The sequence below is a fragment of the Rhinolophus sinicus genome, chromosome 11, assembly GCF_057876585.1.
Source record: "Rhinolophus sinicus isolate RSI-liver-muscle chromosome 11, RSI-T2T, whole genome shotgun sequence".
NCBI lineage: Eukaryota > Metazoa > Chordata > Mammalia > Chiroptera > Rhinolophidae > Rhinolophus > Rhinolophus sinicus.
Genome location: NC_142511.1, coordinates 5654242 through 5673400, shown reverse-complemented (window position 1 = coordinate 5673400; position 19159 = coordinate 5654242). Strand labels below are relative to the sequence as shown.

The 19159-nt window shown below is 44.9% G+C and overlaps 1 protein-coding gene across 1 annotated transcript; it reads right to left on the bottom strand.

Annotated features, from left to right (window-relative positions):
• Window positions 1-9896: 9896 nt before the first annotated feature.
• On the bottom strand, window positions 9897-18824 carry FASLG (Fas ligand). The gene is made up of 4 exons (XM_019729830.3): window positions 17088-18824; window positions 16474-16519; window positions 12274-12330; window positions 9897-11120 (listed from the first exon to the last, which is right to left on the bottom strand). The coding sequence occupies exons 1-4, from the start codon at window positions 17424-17426 to the stop codon at window positions 10726-10728; spliced, it is 837 nt and encodes a 278-aa protein (XP_019585389.3). The 5' UTR covers window positions 17427-18824; the 3' UTR covers window positions 9897-10725.
• Window positions 18825-19159: the final 335 nt, after the last annotated feature.

Below are 19159 nucleotides of genomic sequence, written 5' to 3'. Positions count from 1 at the left end.
TAACAGAAAATATTGCATGTCAACTATAATTTTTAAAAAGTACAGTCACAGAAATGTAAAGTACAACATAAGGGATATAGTCAATAATATTCAAATAACTATGTACAGTGTCAGGTGGGTAATACTTACTAGTGTTATCACTTTGTGAGGTCTATAAATGTCTAATCACTTTGTTGCTTTGTACACCTGAAACCAGTAAAATAATCTGTAACTTTTCTGAAGGAATAAAGGTTACCCTGAATAAATGCTGAGCCATACCATGTTTGCCCAAATGGGTAGACTTCATATTGCAAAGTTGTCAAGTTCACCCTAAATTAAATTATAGTAAATGTTACGTAATGCCAATCAGAAGTTCAATAGGATTTGCCAGGGAAGGGGGTGGGGAGAGAGGCATTAGATAAGCTTACTATAAAGTCTATTTCGAAGAGTAAATATACAAAAATTGACATTACTTTGAGGGAAAAAGTAACTTATTCAAGACACAGTGATTTAAATAGAGCCCCTGGTCCAGTAGATAGGCAAAGAGATGAAAGGAACAGAAGAGTTCAAAACTAAACCCAAGCATAAGGGGATGCTTAGTCTAAGGTGGCACTGTCCTTTCAAATGAATAAGAGATTAAAAGACAGTGTTGCTTATGTCACTGGCTATCTGTTTTTTTTAAAGTTAAGTTTACTGCCTACCTCACAATATACAAAAATAGATTTTTAAATACATTACGGAGCTGAAGCACAGTGAAAATTTTACATTAGAAGAAAACAGGGAAGAATACACATAATAATGTGAGGTAAGTCTAAGTGTGACAAGAAGCTATATAGGAAACAATAGGTTTGCTTTAAAAAAATTAAACACTTCTACGTGGAAAAAGTTAATAGATGACACAATGGGAGGAAACATTTGTAATACATATAACAGTCAAAGAGTCACATTCATGCCCTATAAAGAGCTGCTATAAACCAATACTAGAGACAAGAGCTTAATTTTTAAGACTTAATTAATTCACCAAAGAAGAAATACAAATGACAGTCACTAAAATTAAAAATGAAAGAGTTTGAACTTCAAAAAAATTATTTTAATGTAAATTAACAATGAGAAGCCAGTTTTTGCCTGCCAGTGTTGTAACATTTTTTTAACAAATGATAACTAGCATAGAGTATACTTACAGTACAGAGAAAACGCAGTCTCTGGTGCGTGTGGAAGTGTAAATTGGTACAACGTTTCAGAGAGTAATGTGGCAGTATCCATTGAAAGTTATAACACAGCTTATCCATCCTAAAGAAATACTAGCAGAATTGCAGACATGGACATAAACAAAGTCATTACCCAATTTCTTTTTTCTTTTTATTTCTTTTTTTAAAGATTTTATTGGGGAAGGGGAACAGGACTTTATTGGGGAACAGTGTGTACTTCCAGGACTTTTTTTTCCAAGTCAAGTTGTTGTCCTTTCAATCTTAGTTGTGGAGGGTGCCATTCAGCTTCAAGTTGTTGTCCTTTCAGTCTTAGTTGTGGAGGGCGCAGCTCAGCTCCAGGTCCAGTTGCCGTTGCTAGTTATAGGGGGTGCTGCCCACCATCCCTTGCAGGAGTCGAACCGGCAACCTTGTGGTTGAGAGGACGCGCTACAACCAACTGAGCCATCCGGGAGTTCAGTGGCAGCTCAGCTCAAGGTGCCGTGTTCAATTTTAGTTGCAGGGGGCGCTGCCCACCATCCCTTGCGGGACTCGAGGAATTGAACTGGCAAGAACTGGCAGGCTTGTGGTTGGGAGCCCATTGGCCCATGTGGGAATCAAACTGGCAGCCTTCGGAGTTAGGAGCAGGGAACTCTAACCACCTGAGCCACCAGGTTGGCCCCATTTTTTTTTTTTTTTTTGAAACAGGAAAACTTTGGGAACAAATGGCCCTTAGTAGAGAAACGACTGAGGATATGCTGCTGGTCTAAGCACACAGCCATTCAAAAGAAAGAGGCTGGTCTGCGTGTATGGACTAAGAGACGGCCTACTGTTCTGTTCATTTACTCAACAGAATTCTACTGAGCTCCAGAATAAAAGCAGACATGGACCTCACCGGAAAAACACACGAAGAGAAAAATAAATAGGCTAGGAAATGGTGACAGTAGGTGCTGTAAAGGAAAGGGTAGAAAACAGGCATCATCCTTGATGCGTCTGCGTCCCACGCACCCAAACCCAGAGAGCAGACGTGACATTCCACCATCAAACACAGATCCGAGGGCGCCACTTCCGTCCAGGCCCTTACACTAGGCTTCTCAGCCCCCCACCCCCTCCCTTCGTGCCAACGATGCACTGGACGCCCCTGAGCCCAGGTCCGAGAGCCCTACCTCCTCCGGCCTCCGTGGGCCTGTGCGGCCTCGTGCGTCCTCGCCTCCAACACCAGCCACAAAGCCAAGTCCAGTCCGTTCCGCCACCAGCTCTTGCCTGCTGGGTGGCTTTCAACACAGCGGGCGACAGGAGCCACGCGCACAGGGGTGTTGGAAACGGACGGGTGGGGGCGGGAAGGGGGGGCGTCGCACGTCCTCACCCAACGCCGGCCCGTGGGTCGCTTCTGGGACTTGAAGCCACAGGCCGCCTAACAAAACCAACCGTGTGGCGGGCTCCTTGACACGAACAAGAGTCACGTGTCCACCGCATCTCACCCACGTGATAACAAAATGGCTCTGACTCCGGGGACCGAGGACCAAAACAACGCGATGCGTGAACCAAGCGGCACTTGCTGGCGAGAAAGATGGCGCCGCGGGGAGCGCTCGCGCATGCGCTCTCAGCAGAGCAGCCCTGAACAGCTGAGACTGGTTCCCCGTCAGGGCCCGACTTGAGGCCGACGGAGGCTTATCTCCTGACGGATGAGCGTCCGCCAAGAGCCCCCGGGCATCCTCAAGCCAATGAGTCTGGCAGGACTTGCCCCCTTGGCGCCCCCGGCCCACCCCAAACACTCAGCTGTAGCTCGTTGTAACAGGTGCTTCCCCAAAATGCAATTCCGCTGCTATGTATCCCGCATAAACTCAATTTCTGGTAACTTGGTGTGGGGGCAGAGCCCCAGAAAGTAGTTTCCAGGCTCTCGGCCTCACATAGACAGGTGCTGGCTCAGGTAGTAGATGGCCATCAACTGTGATTGCATGGCCATCAGCTGTGGCTAGTTGGCCGTCAGCTGTAACCAGTGAGCCATTGGCCACTAATATAACTGCTGTGGCTGTGCTAGCAGAGAGAAGAGAGAAGAATGGGGGCTAGCAAGAAGATGGCGGCTGGGCTGGCAAGCGTGGATGGCAGTTTGCAGACAGTGTGGATCCAGCCTCCAGTGAGAGTATAGTGGTATGACTCCCCTACCTATGGCTCCGTGGGTGTTCCTTTTTGGCCCCACCATGTCCTGCTTTCTTGTGTGGGGAGTAGGAGCAGAGACCCCGCAGGCTGCCCTGCATGACAAATGGTGCAGCGAGCAGGGTCTCCTACATGACACTTGGGCTTGCCTCAGTTTACCTCTTCATGTGGGTTGGCAGTCGTCACGGTGACTACGGGTCCACTGGCATTTAAGTACCTGAGGACGCTCCGACTATCGCTGTGAGATACGGTCCCACACACGAATGCATTGTTTGGTCCAAAATACCGTCAGCAGGCCCGTAAAACCTCTTGCCTCTGCTTGGAATGCTCTTTCACCTCATCTTTGCATCCCTGGCCCTTGTCACTTTTAACTGGCGCTTCCTCAGAGAGGCTGCCCCTCTAATGTAGTTATCTAGTCTCTATCTCAGCACCTTGTTTTAATTCTCTGCAGTGTTTATCATTATCTGATAATTTATGTTTATTTATTCGCTTGTTTGTTTATTTTCTCCATCACCACCACTACCACTAGGATATAAGTTTGAAGGGAGCAAGGGGCTTATGTGTCTTGTTCATCATTTTATCCCCTAAACAATGCTTGGTACCAGTAGGTGCTTAATAAATGTTCGTTGAACAAGTGCTGGCGTGGATGCGGAGAAAAGGGAACGCTGGTGCACTGTTGGTGGGAATGCAGATTGGTGCAGCCACTATGGAAAACAGTTTGGAGATAGCTCAAAAATCTGAAAATGGAACTACCTTATGATCCAGCAATCCCACTCCTAGGTATCTATCCGGAGAAATCCAAAACTCCAATTCAAAAATCTTTATGCACTCCTATGTTTATTGCAGCACTATATACAATAGCCAAGACCTGGAAACAACCGAAATGCCCATCAGTAGATGACTGGATTAAGAAACTGTGGTACATTTATACAATGGAGTATTACGCAGCCATAAAGAAGAAAGAAATCTTACCATTTGCAACAACATGGATGGACCTAGAGAACATTATGTTAAGTGAAATAAGTCAGAAAGAGAAAGACAAATACCATATGATCTCACTTATATGCGGAATCTAAAGAAAAGAATAAGTGAATGAACTAATCAGAAACAGTTTTGGAAACATGGAGGAAAAACAGAGGGTTGCTAGAGGGGCGGGGGGGTGGGGATAAGGGGAAGGTGAGAGGTTTTGGGAACGTACAGAGGGATAGTGGATGGGGGGAGGGGGGTTCACACAGTGTGAGGGATATAAATGATAAATGTCTAAGTTTTGCTTTGTCTTGTGCACCTGAAACTAATTAAAAAACAAACAAACAAAACAAAAAAAACGTGCTTTTAAACACACACACACACAAAAAAAATGTTCGTTGAATGAACAAAGAATACTGACATTATAACGGGGGACTGTGAGCCTGCTTTAAGTGAGTCCTTGGATCAGAAAAGCCTGGTCTTGAATCCTAGCTCTGCTGCCCTTTGACCTTAAGAAAGTTACTTAACATCTCTGAAACTAAATCAGTTTTTTTCACTTACAAAGTGGAGTTAGTAACAATTGATTTATGGAGTTGTTGTGAGAATTAGTAAACATAAATGTAAGGGGCTTTGCAAAATCATTACAAAAAGGGAGTCAACAACTTACAGTTACTATTGCTATTTATCTACTTCACGGCTTGGCTGAGGGCAAGAATAAGTCCTGTGATAAGTATCCTGTTACTTTCAAATGACAGGACATTGTCTTATCTGTCTTGTGAGCCCCAAGATATGATGATATAGGCTTGGCTGCAAGGCAGAAAACACACACCCTGTATTCACCTCCTTTCAAAAGTGGACCCAGCCACCAGCCACCTCCCCATGCCCCTCGCAGAACAAGGCAGTTTTCTCATGTTGTTTTGGAAAAGTAGGAAGAGAAAATTAGCCGTCCTCGTCAGTGCCACCTGGGACCCCAAGAATAGAGTGCTACAGGAAGTGGAAACCATCTCAGTTCCCCTGCATGGTAGTCTTCTCTTTGCCACCCCCCTGAAGAAGCCTTCAGAATTTCTTAGAAGCCAGAACACAACCCATCAAATGATGCGAAGAGGATGCTGAGGTTTGAGATGTCTTCACTTGTAGCTCAAATTTTAGAGTTCTGTTTAACACCTTTCAGTCCTTCTCACCAACTGAGTCATGGCTGTTGTTTCTTCTCAATGAGGACATGGGGTGAGAAAAATAAAATGCATTTCATGTTACTAGAATCTCCAGTTTCTCTACTCTACGGTCTTTTATCTCTGTTACGAAGGTCTAGAATCTCAGTTCAATTTATTTAAGGCCAGAGACCTTTGTAACTTCCTGAATCTTTCTCCTACCTTCTCTTTCAATCAGGAACAACTCCTAGAACCCTCTCTTCCAGGAAATGTGTACCAAGTTCCCTTCCACAGACTGAAAGTGGTATTGGGTGGGGTGGAGTATGTGAGAAAACTGAGACCTCAACCAAATGAAACTAAAAGACATTTGCCCAGAGAAATATCTGAGAGACTAACAGATTCCTATCCAACTCTCCAGCCTCCATTGCAAAGGTTCTTGTCTTGCATATGGTGTCTTACATGTGTGGACATTTTCAGAGTCCGAGGCCATCAGGGCGGTCTCTTACTAACTCACGTTGTCTTTATGTGGTTCACCCACAGAAGGCCAGGGCTATGACATAAGAAACAAATGTTATCCCTTCTGAGATGAGCAGCTGGAGGAGGGGAATTCCTCAGCAGCTCACATTCGCATACGAAGAGTTTGTCCAGAGACAACTCTGGGTTAAGTGGAGGATTTTAGCTCCACTGAAGGATAACAAAGAGCTTCAACATTGTCTCACCAGTCAAATGTTTAAGCATCAGGCTGCTTAATTATATTTCAGGATTAAAAAGGGGGGGGGGGGGGGACATCAAAATGGCATATCGCCAGGCTGTGAATGTAATGAGCACAAAATATATTCAATATATTCAACTGACATTTATAGAGAACCTGACACATGCCAACTGCTTTTATGTGTATTGCTTCATATATCTTAAAAAACAGTAAAAGCGAGAGGCATATGAGAAAACATTGTAAAGGCTACGGACATGTAAGATCTTCTTATTTTTATATCTCAGCATTAGAGGTACGTGTTGTGCTTATGACTTCCCACTTGTAATTTCTCTAGTTGTTGGGCTCACCACTTATCAATCACCCCCTCCTCCATTGCTGCCTACCACCTTACCTTGCTTCATTTCTCTTTATAGCACTTACTACCATATATAATTTATTAGATATTTATTTGCTCCTTCTTTATTGTCTATTTACTATCTCTCCATTAAAATACAGCTGCACAGGGGACTTTATATCTCACCGTATCCACAATACCTATGGCAGTTCCTGGTACGTGACAGACATTAAATAAACACTTGTTAAGGAATGAATGAATGAATGAGCGTATGCCTTCTCTCAAGTACTAGGGACTGTTGGTGACACATTTAAGGACATAATTGTGGCAAATTTGGAGGACGACAGTGATACCTAATACTCAATTTTAAGTGTAACTTCTACTATGTATGTCATAGGTTATCTCTCTCCAAACCTTCAGTAAAATTTGTCTACACCCAACATCTATTGTCGTGGTGCCCTGAGGGAAATAAAGGCATTCCTCAATGGGAATGACAGCAGCCTGGAAGAGCATCCACTGCTAGAATCCAGGTGACAGCTGGGAAGCCTGCTATAATGTGGACTTCCCAAAGAATGGGGTTCTTCCCAGAAAACGTGGGGAGAACACTGGACTTTCCACAGAATGTGAGATTGAGGTCCATGTCATTCTCTTGAGAAGTAGAAGAAAGGGTGACCCCCTAGGGCTGAAGGAGCCTCCTAGTGGGAGAGGAGGGATGTCTGCATTGCACTTTTCTCTGAAAATGTACCAGCTACCGTGTTTCCCCAAAAATAAAACCTAACCAGAAAAGAAGCCTTAGCATGATTTTTCAGGAGGGCATCCCCTGAACATAAGCCCTAATGCGTCTTTTGGAGCAAAACTTAATATAAGATCCGGTCTTATTTTCAGGGAAACACGGTAGACTGGTGGAAGAGTGTCTCCCAGTAAAGTGGAAGTTTGGCAAAAGTGAGATATTCATCGCTGAGATGATGCTTTCCTACCTTCTGAGTGAACTACGAGGAACAGAATACCCACTTAGCTCTCTCTGTTTTCAGGGCTGGTAGGTTGCTAGATGAATCCCAGAGGTTCCTGGCCACCATTGATTTGTGAACCTTAGCTCATTTCTGAGCCTGAACACCTAAGGAATGGGGTTTTGATTCTGCTTTCCTAGGATCACTTCATTCTGCCTCTGGATTATCCAAAACCCTGGAAAAGGAAAAAAACACTACCAACAACAACAAAAAAATGGACAGTAAAAATTTCTCATTAGAACATCAGAACTTAACCAAACTCCTTTGAAAAATGTAATTTAACATGTGGACCCGGCTTAACTCGTTAAGGACATCTTCTAGTCTGGCTCGGAGGGGCCCCACTTCTCTCTCCAATTCCCCTCTTTTAATGAGTTTATTGTTTCAGATTCGTCACTCTCGCAATGATGGTCCTAGCAGAGCTGTTTTCCTGTTAAGCTGTGGTAAATCAACACCTACTTCAGAGAATATAAAGTCACCACTCTGGGGGGCTTAAAAAAAAACCATGGTTTTATGTGTTTTCAGTTGTGTGAAAAGAAAGAAAACCTCAACCTACTGAACCAGGAATAACCCGCCTATTTTTTTTTAGTGTTCTACTTTGGCCTTAGGATTTCATAAAGGAACAATGGCAGATCCCATTTTTAATGAGCACATTCAAAAGTTTGAGGTTTTTGACTTTTATTGTGTTACTACTGAGGTAAGGAAAAATAATGTAGGGTCCTAAGGAAACTGTTAACATCTTCCCTGGAACCAGTACTTAAAGCAGAGTAAGCTAGGACTTTGTCTTCAGAAAATGTCAAAGGTATCTTAGCAGAGCTCAGGCTTAGAGGGATCAAAGTGCCAATACTGCTGCTACTAGCTTACAGCATCAGGTCAACTCAGGATGCCCTGCAGCCATTTCCTCTTCCTCTTCGCCCTGGTACCATTATCTAGAAGGGTCCTTGACTACACACACACACGGTCAGACAATTAAGTTCCCGAACTCATCCTAGAAAAAGTACTACCAACCTCATTGCTGAGTATCACTATAGTCACCTTCGCAGTACTCCCCTTGGGAAGCTATGCACTGATGCCAGCGCCTGGTCCACCCTTCAAAGCAATTTTGGAACTCTTTCTGGAATGGCCATCAGAGCTGTCATCATATTACCCTTGATGTCCTGAATGTCATCAAAATGTCTTCCTTTCAAAATTTCCTTTCTCTTCGAGTAAAGAAGCAAGTCATTGGGGGCCAGATCAGGGTTGTTGAGAGGGTGTTCCAATACTGTTATTTGTTTCCTGGCTAAAAACTCCCTCACAGACAGTGCCGTGTGAGCTGGAGCATTGCCGTGATGCAAGAGCCATGAATTGTTGGTGAAAAGTTCAGGTCATCTAACTTTTTCATGCAGACTTTTCAGCACTTTCAAACAGTAAGCTTGGTTAACTGTTTGTCCAGTTGGTACAAATTCATAATGAACAATCCCTCTGATATCAAAAAAGGTTAGCAATATCTTTGCAACAAGTTCACAAACTTAATTGTCTGACCTCGTAAACAGGGGGTGCCAAAAAAACGTGTATATCTGACTTGTATTCATCTTTTGTTATCAGTATATATTGAGTATTACAATTTTAATACAGTTTTTTTCCTGTCTTATAATGTGTATACATTTTTTTGGCACCCTCTGCATATATTTGGAGAGAAAATGTTGGGGCAATCAAGCTGCAATAATACGAGATGATGCTGTGAAAATAAGGTGTCTGAAATCAAATTGCAAAGGAGGCATGGTAATTTTTAATGATGACAAAATCTAGAGGGAGGCTATGGTAATGAGCGGTTGTTGAAGAAAATAGAAAAAGTTCATTGTGAGTGATCACGGTGAGGATGCAAGACACCAGGTGTTGGATGGATCCCTCTGATCAGTAGCTTCTTCTGGAGAATGAAGTGCCTTCATAGAGTGGCTTGTTCATAATGGTAGGTACCATTTTTTACATATTACTATGTGTCAGATACTTTATGTACATATTCGCCCTTTTCTGTCCAAGAGTGGTCAAGTGACCTGCACAGCGATGGTAGAGTTAGGAGGTGGAGGAACAAAGATTCCAAATCAGGTTTTGAACCAAAGTCTGTGCCCTTTCCATTGTTCCATGACTGCCCCCAGGAATAGATGAGTTGTCATCAAATCTACGGGAAGTTGGGTGACTTTCACACCGGCAATAATACTGTTAATGGAAACTTTGGATGATGGAGATGCAGAGGGAAGAGAACACAGCGAGAGGAGGAGAGCCCAGCAAAGATGGAAAGATTGGCTTCACAGCCCTCCTCACCCCAGCAAACTCTCCTTAAGGTGGCCTTAAGTCATAATGAACGAAGAAGCCATGGAAGAAAGAAATAATAAGAAAAAATCCCCCAAATCTTAGTGATTTCTAAAACGTACATTCATAATGTTTAGCTGTATTGTAAAATATAGTTTTTATTACATGTATTCTTTTCTTTAAAAATGCACGAAATGTATATAAATACTGGTTATATTATAGGAAAACAGCATCACTAGCTGACAGAGTTTTGAGGACTGTTAGAGTTGGTTGCCAAGAAGCATTCAAAGTCTACCACCAAATGTACATTCTTCACCATTTCCATATCCTCTCTACTGACGTCACTCTAGTCACACACACACACGCACACACACCCGTACAATTGCACTGGAAATATACATGCCATATAGGGAATGGACTGAGTCCCTGAAAGACCTCCGTTGTTCTCTGGTAGCATCGCCTGGCAGCTCAGGCTATAGATTTAGACATAAAACTGCTGCCAGTGGGACACTGGCCCTTCAGTCTCTGTAGCTTATCATGCAAGCTTCCTCTTTCTCGACCCCTTACACACTCATGTCACATCCCTATATCTGAAAAATGGCCTTCCCTGAGGTAGATAGTAGACCCACCCCAAGAGGTGGTGAGTTCAAAGAGGTGTCCTTTCCAACGTGCCAAACACTCTTGGCCACTTAAGATGGATGCGGGACACCCCAGCAGCTACTTGTCCCGGCGCCTGCATCTTGACCTGGCAGCCCAAAGGGTTATGTCCGTCAGTTATATTCCTCATCCTGTCTGGCTCATGGACCTTAGGTGAGATGAGGAACTACAGGCCTGCAGACCCTGCAGGGTCAAGGTCCTCAGAGTTTACATCTTCTCTCTTGACCTTGGGTGGGCCTAAGAAAACCTCCTTCAAGACCTGTCACATAATGGAGGGAATCCCAAAGTGCTTTTCTTAGAGCTTATATAAGCCGAAAAATGTCTTAGATTCCTCAAAATTGACCAGTGTAAGCGCAGACACGTTGACATATAAATGGTCAGCCGTGGTGAGGTTGAACACGGCCCCCAGGTAGCTGCTGCGGGCCCACATCCGGCCGGCGGTGCAGTAGTCCATCATCTTCCCCTCCATCAGCACCAAGTCCTTAGGGTATCTAGAGTTCCTCACGTAGACCCTGTGACTCAAGGGCTGGTTGTTGCAGGCCTGACCCCGAAAGTTCACTTTGGAATACACAAAGTAGGGCCCGGTGTCATTGATCACAAGACCGCCCTTTTTATACTTGACTCCGGAGACCAGGGCAATGCCGTAGGTGTCTTCCCATTCCAGAGGGATGGCTCTTGTGTTGGGCTTGCCTGAAACCAAATCAGAAAGGAGCTTTCAGCCAGCAGCCCTCACACGCCCAACCATCGGGCATCTGGCATAAAAGGGTGGACCCTTCCTTTCGAGCAAATGTTGTTTACCTTCAATGCCTTCATCAAATTGCCTGCCTCGATTTTATCATCCATACCACTGGACAGTAATATATACCCCTAATCAAGTGCAGGCAGGACTTACTGTCTCGATGGTTTTAGCTTTCCAGAAAAAAGGTTCTATGATCTTCAGAAGTAGCACCAAAACTAGGCTTCAAGGTCCCTCCATGAGGGGAAGAGCCAAATCCAAGGACCTCTGAAGTTCCACAGTTGGAAAGGACCCCAGGAATCATCTGGTCCAATTCCTCACCTTCAGTTCCCCATCTGGGGCTAAAATCCCCTTTCCTTTGTGTCTCCACACCGTAAGCAGAGGACGCTCTCCAATACTGAAATGATGACTTTTGTACCTGTCTTTCCCTATTAGATTGTAAGCCCCTTGAAGGCAGGAACAATGTGTTATTTATCTCCATGTCCCCAAGGCATGGCACAAACACATGTATACGTGCTCTATAGATGTCTGTCGAGCCAAACTGGATCAATCTACAGCCTCTGCCTAAATAATTGCAGGGACCGTGGCACACTGGTGGGACTCTACTTTCCCTGATACTTAGCCACTTTCCCTGGACTTCACACAGGGAGTGAGTGCCCCACCATATTGTCACCACTTCACTCCATGACACGACCACCTGCTGACAGCCCACTAGTGCCCAGGCTGGGCCTCTCCTCTCACTACTATTTCTACTCTTGGACAAAGCAGAGAGAAGCTCTTTCAAAACACCAGGGAATCACTAACTAAAATAGCTTCTCAATTTCCACCTCCCCAAGCTCTCACTCCGTGGACTTGCGCCCCAAATCCCCTAAAGTTCTTTGGAATGACAAAAAGAGTGAGCTCCTTGTGGAAATCTCTCCATTTCCCCAGCGGAGAGCTGGGCCTCCCACAGGCCTCGCTATGTGGGTGAGTTTGACCTCATGAGAAAGATGTGATCACTCGGGTTTCAAATCACCAGCTCCCCCAGATCACAGGAGCAGAAACTGACCAGCGCTTCTGTTTCTACCAAAGGCTGCCCAGCCCCACCTGCACCTTCCACATACAGACCTGTTAAATGGGCCATTTTCCGCAGCTCCCTTTTTTCAGAGGGTGGGATGGGGTGACCTGTATCATAGACAGATGAAAGATATATGTAAACATGAGATACCAACTATTCTTCTGGTGGGACTCTAACAGGACATTTAAATAAAAGAGATTGTGTTAAAGCATAAATGACAGCAGTCTAATGTATACGAATCATACAAATCCAACCCATGGAACTCACAGCCGTCTGCATTTCAGAGAGGTAAAAAATAAACCCAATTAACACTGTCACAAGTGTAAATTATAACGTTATAATAAAATGACATAAAGGTCGATTTATAAAGAGCTGCCATATCAGTTGCTGCATTTAGCCCTGTGACATAGAGGTTATTATCCCACCTCATAGGGGCAAAATGAGCTTAGAAGTTGAGTGGCTTATCCAAGAAGACTCAGCTACTCAGTGTCAGAGTGGGACCCGCATTCGGGTCCCCTGACTTCAAATCCGGGGCTCTTTCAGGTCTGGCTTGGCTGTCCCTAGGACTCTTGGAACAGAGGCTGAAAACGACTGCTAGCTAACTCATCTCCTGACCATTACGTCTTCCCCCAGGGGCATCCTATGATCTGCCCCAAATACATTATCCTGAGGTCTCCAACACCTCAAATGGCTCCTCCTTCGACATGTAACTGTGTACATTTCCCCCGGCCCAGGATCTCTGCCTCTCTGTCCAGCCTTACCTCTCCTCCATCACTCACAAGGGACTCTGTATACACCAGGGGTCTGGTCTGACCTGAATGTACCTGGCTTCCCTGCCTCCGTGCCTTTGCCATGCTGTTCCTTCCGCCTGGAATGGCCTCCCAGATGATCTTGCTGTCAAATTCCTATGAACCCTATGAATACCGTCGGAAATACCTCTGTGTTTGAGAAACCCTCCCAAGCCTTTTTAATCGAATACGATTTTTCCCTCCTTTGAAACCCAGAATCACTCTGTCTTCACTTCCCTTGTCAATTCTGACTCCCTTTTGCTGTGGTAACTGTATAACTTGCCTTATCCTCCCAAATAAATGGCAAATTCCTTACTATGTGTTTAACCCACCAGTGTTTAGCTCAGTTTCTAACATGACCAGTAAATGGTTGCTAAATTAAATTGAAGGAGTTAAAACAGACAACAGTTCTCAAAACAGACACTACTTCTCTGAGTTCAATTATTCAACGAAATAGAACTACCACTTCGCTAATGAGTTGAGCTGAGACATTCTAGAAAGATCCATAGAATGGTGCTTGTGCACAGCAGGCCCAGTGTGCTTCGCCTGCAAAACCCACCAATGATGTGAGAATGCCCCAAGCAACCGAGAACATCACCCAAACCATCACTACCTCTGCAGCAACTGGAGACCGCCACCCACCATGAATGAGGAGTTAGTGAACAGGAAAGCAACACTGAATCTCGTCTGCGTCCCTGTACCACAAGCCCTCTGTGCGGCTGAGCTGGCATTCAGCCATGTTCTGACAGGAAATGGCACCGAGCACCACATGTCACATAGCTTTATATCCCTCACAGAGCCTTGTACCATGTGAGTCTCATAGAAGGTACTCAATAAAAATATCTGCTGGGTAAATACTGGAATAAAGAAGCTGGAGATATACCCCACTCTGGTGATGACTGTTTCCTGCCCCAGGGTCTTTGCACACGCCACTCCAGGACTGGAATGCTTTCCCGTATCCTCCCCCTACACACACACACACACACACACACACACACACACAAACACACTCACACACACACCTCAGAGGGAACTTTCCAGACCACTCTATCTTAGGTCGCACTTAATACAATTAATTTGAAGTGATGCTGCCTGTTTGCTTGCTTTTGTTTATCTCCTCCAGCTTGCTAAAATCTCCACGAGGGTAGGCCCCTGGTCTCTCTCATTCTCAGCGGTCACTTCCCACCCAACACCCAGGCTGACACATAGAAAGCACTCTGAGAACCTTTGTGAATGAATAAAAGATTTCATGAGTTGACTGGAAAAATGGGAAATGAAAAAGAAGCACATACGAAAGTTTAAATAATCTGTAATAGTGCCTCGCCGAGAAAAATCACTATTCATGTGTTGAGGTATAAATCCTCCTAGTTCTTTACTAAGAATATAAAAATATGCGTATATGTGGATATAGTCAATGTTACACTAAACATACTGCTTTATAACTTGTTTTTGCTTACCTAATACTATACGATGCGCAATCTCCATGGCATTAAGTGTCCTAATTCATGGTTTTCAGTTACTGCACATTAGGCTCTCATCTCAATACAATATAGTGTATTTAACTAACCTCCTATTAAGAGACATTTATGTTTCTTCTGAACTGTTTATTATAAATAGCCTGATAAGGAAGTGATGAATATCCTTCCATATAAATTTTCAGGCACATCTTTGATTACTTTTTTAAAATAAATTCTTACTGATGAGATTACAAAGGAAATTAACAGTTTTAATCTTTTGATATATTTTTCCAAACTGCTCTTCAGAAAAGGTACAGCAATTTACATGACCACTGGCTGTCAACTTAATGTTGAAGCAGGGCCTTTTCTCTCATATTTTTGCCAATCTGGGCTTTTTCATTTTATTTATTTAACCTTTACTAATTTGAGGGATGAAAATGGGTATCCCTCGTTTTAATTTGCATCTCTTATTAGTCAAGTTGCTCATTTGATTTCCATGTGATAATTCACCAATTTCTGGTCGATCTGGAGAAGATAATTGTTTTTTGGGGTTGGTAGACCTGACTCACTGTTCACTTGACTTTTAATCACTGAAATGATTCCAGAATGTGGGTGAAAGATGAGTAATTAGGTACCTGTGTCACCAACCACAGTCCACTGATTTTCAAAGCTGTTTTAGAGCCTTCCAGAGCCTTAATTTGTTTCTAGCAAATATTTCTACTCTGCTTGTGTACATGTGGACTTTCTAACACTTAGGGACTCAGACCCAGAACTGGGAACAGAATGTCCTAAGGTTGGGCTCCGACAGGAGCTTACATTCGAGGGCAACTGAGAGATGGGTCGCCTGCACTAGGCACAACCTCAGAGATTGGGTGGCCAGTGCTGCCTTCTGCTTTCTCATCCATTTCTAAGGGTCAGATGTACTTATTGTCTGTGTGGGGCGTCTCGCTTGTCTTTTTTGTTTCTCATTCCGTGATCATTATAGCAAGATGGGAGTTGCCTTATTTCATGAGGCATCAGTCCATATATAGGAGAGCCCTGGAGGTGACAAGGCACCAGGAGCCTGAGTTCCTTCTGGCCCCAGGTCCACACCAGTGGTCTTGGGTAAGTCACCTACCCTGTCTGGTATTTTGTTTCTCTTCTGAACAATGAGATGAGTAGACCAGATACTCTCGAAGCGCCCTTCCAACTCTTACCAAGTCTAAACGTCAAAGAGTCTTAGTTGGATGAGCTGGCGAATATCTTAAATCTATCTCTCCAGTTTCCAAAACTATGTTCTGAAGTTTCATGAGGTCATTGCTCAACATTTGCATCCTCTCCCTGTCCTAGGTCTCATACAAAAAATTTTCCTTTATTGCTAAAAGTAGCTCACGATTGCCTCTGTGCAGGAAGATGGAATACCCTTCGAATAATGGCTGGAGTCTTCCCCCAAGCTTTCTAGTGACTGCAAAAGAACCATCCTATGTGGATGACTGATTTTGCACTTATTTTTTTAAAAAGCTTTTAAACATATCCTATAACATAGGTTTTAAAACTCTTGGCTCTTGAGTAATATCTTTGAGAGTTTAAAGAGGAGACCTTTCCTAGAGACAGCTCTCTCTGCCTCCACTGCCCCTTTTCCTGAGGACTTACAGCCACCACCCTGTGTATGGGAACCAGGAGGCCGGAAGAAAGGGACTAGCCTGGGGCCAGCTGCTCAGGGACAAAGGTCCAGGGTTGTACTTGTGTGTGTCTCTTCCCAAAAGCAAGTGGAAATTATTTTGAATGGTGTGCAGTACCCAGATACACTGATTTTGCACAGTTAAATTCATTCACAGGTTAGGGCAGCTCAAGGAACCCAAATGACCAGAGATTCCGAATTCGCCAGGATTGCTCCTGTAGCATGTGCCTGCGAATGGCTGCTTTTCCTCATGGGAGCCGCCTGCAATTCAAGGCCTTCCACCCACATGGTTCAGCACGGAGGGCTAGCTTTGGAAACTCAATGGACATGCATAAAAGGACTCACCTATTTGCTTCTCCAGAGATGATGCTATATGCTTTTGGCTGGTGGACTGGCAAAAAAGAAAGACACATAATCAATATAAAGTTCTTTAAGCAAAAGAGGCAGAATTGTCACCTAAAGCCAGCCCTGGAAAGGGACTCTAACTACCTCAGAAGCTCTCCTGACTCTGACTTTGGCCGAGGCATTGTACCTCCCCATGCCTCAGCTTTGTGATTGGGAATAGTTCTGATATTCTTAAGCATTAAGAAAAAAAATCTTAAGATTGGCCACTTGAACAGATTCACTTCTACACAAGACTCAAAGTTCTTTTTCTTTCTCAGATCACCAAGTACGCGGCTCAGCAGGCTGACTTGCCAAAGGACACAAGAAGATCTGGCCCTGCCATTCCTATTACGGCCTTGAGCCTTTCTTTCCCCAACAGAAAATATTCCTTTTCCTCATGGGAGCCGCCTGCAATTCTCTGTCGAAAAAAATGTCTAGAACGATCCATTTCTGAGACAGGAAGAAAGCATTGGAAAGCACTGTGCAAGACTGCAGTCCACGTGGACCCCTGCACTGTGACAGAGCTGTGTGACCCCCCGTGCCTCCCGGGCACAGCAATCCACATGCCAGCTTACCTCTCTGAGCTCGGCCAGCTCCTTCTGTAGGTGGAAGAGCTGAAACATCCCCAACCCCAATCCAACCAGGGCCACCAGCACCATGAAAAACATCACAAGGAGACACAGGCCTGTGCTGTGGTCCCTTTGCTTCTTCAGAGGTGGCAGTGGCAGTGGCGGCAGTGGTGGCAATGGCGGCGGCGGTGGTGGCGGCGGCAGTGGTGGTGGCCTCCTTTGCCCAGGCCTTGTAGGCACCGAGGACGGACACGGGAGGACTGACCCTGGAGGGGCCCAGGGAGAGCTGGCACTGCTGTCCACCCAGTAGATTTGGGGGTACGGGTAGTTCAAGTGCTGCTGCATGGCAGCCAGTGACTCGGGCTGCCCCCAGCAAAGGTTTTCCTTCTGGATCCTGGGGAGTCCCAGGGATCAAGGCGGGGACCTCTGCTTCTGACTGACCGAGGGAGGGGAAGCCAGCTCCTTCTTTATAGAGTTTCCATAGCACAGGGAAATACCTCTCTTTCGTTTTTTCTTTCTGCTTCTCAGAGAGAGACACCCACTCACTTTGCATCTGTAGGTGAGAAGCCTCAAGAAGCTCTCAGCACAAAGCCCAGGAAGTTTCCACCCACAATTTTCTGATGAAAGCCTTCAGAGCCCCAATGATTGCTCCTGCTACCTGAAAGGCTGGTGTGATAGGCTCGACTCTCCAGCCCTGTGAGAGCAGGTGGAACGGGGTGCAGCCCTCTGTGGCTTTGGCCACTGCCTAGCTATGGCGACCGTGGCCAGGGGACACGTTCAGACACTGAGGGGCGAGACCATGGAGTTGTGGCCACAGGCGTCATTTTCACATTTTACTTTTTGCATGAGGTGGGGGAGTCATCTGCCTGCCACCATCCCTTCCCTGCACCCTGACTTTGCAAAGCCCTGTAACTTGCAGGTTAAACACCTGCCCCGCCCACTCTGCAAAGATTATATCAGAGGTTGCAAAGCAGTGGCCCATGTGCCTTGGGGAACCCACAGACCTGCTCTGTGCCTCACAATCTTTTTGCTTTTCATTAGTCGTCCTCTTTTAAAATTGGGATATTTCACATTAAAAATATATCCTTCTCTTCTGTTTGGAAACATCAGAATATTGGACACCCTTGAGGCCACGTCTGCGAGCCTGATCAGCTGGAGTGGGGCAGCAGCTGCCCCCAAGGATGAGACATAGGTGCTCCACGCTGCCCCACCTGCACCACCTTCCACCCGCCACACAGCACCTCACATGGGCAATGCCTTCCTGGTCCCATAGACATTTCTGTTTGCAGCCACTGTTACGCTTATCAGGGGAAATGCATGGGGCCCAGCTCAATTTTCATTTCAGATAAACAATAAATAATTTTTAGGATAAGTATGGCCTAAATATTACATGGACTATACTAAAAAAAAAAGTGTTCATTGTTTATCTGAAGTTTAAATGTAACTGATTGCCCTATTTCTTTGTCTTTTATTAAAGATGGCAACTCTATCTGGACTGACCCCACCTTTCCCTCTGGCCTCAGGTACCACTGATGTGCCAGTAACTTCCAAGAGCTCAGCTCCAGTCATAATCATTCTTCCAGATAAACCTCCCGTAAATCCCTATGTTGCCATTTTATCGGAGGGCTCTACTTTTCAAACTTCATTAGCTTCTGTATCATGCTTTGACACCTCTATGACTAGCATTCTGGCTCTTCACCTGTACTAAACCAACACCAAACATGTTTCCCTGCCATGTTCTACCCAGCCCACCCCTCCCTCACGCCCTGTACAACCTGTGTCACCTGAGGTCACTCTTTCTGGTGACAACTTCCACTCCTCGCTCTTCTCTCCCCGAACATTTAACTAGTCACCCAGGACTGTTGATTTCATCTGAGACATGTTTCTCCCATCGCACCTTCTCCACTTCCATTTTTCCTGCTGCGATTGCCTAGGTCAGACTTTCATTATCTCTCACCTGAAATATTGCAATGGTACCCTAACTGGTCTCTCTACCACCAGCTTTTCCCAAGCACAAGTCACCCTGCAAAATGCTGCAAGAATTATTTTTTTTTAAGAATCTAATTATCTCACTTCCT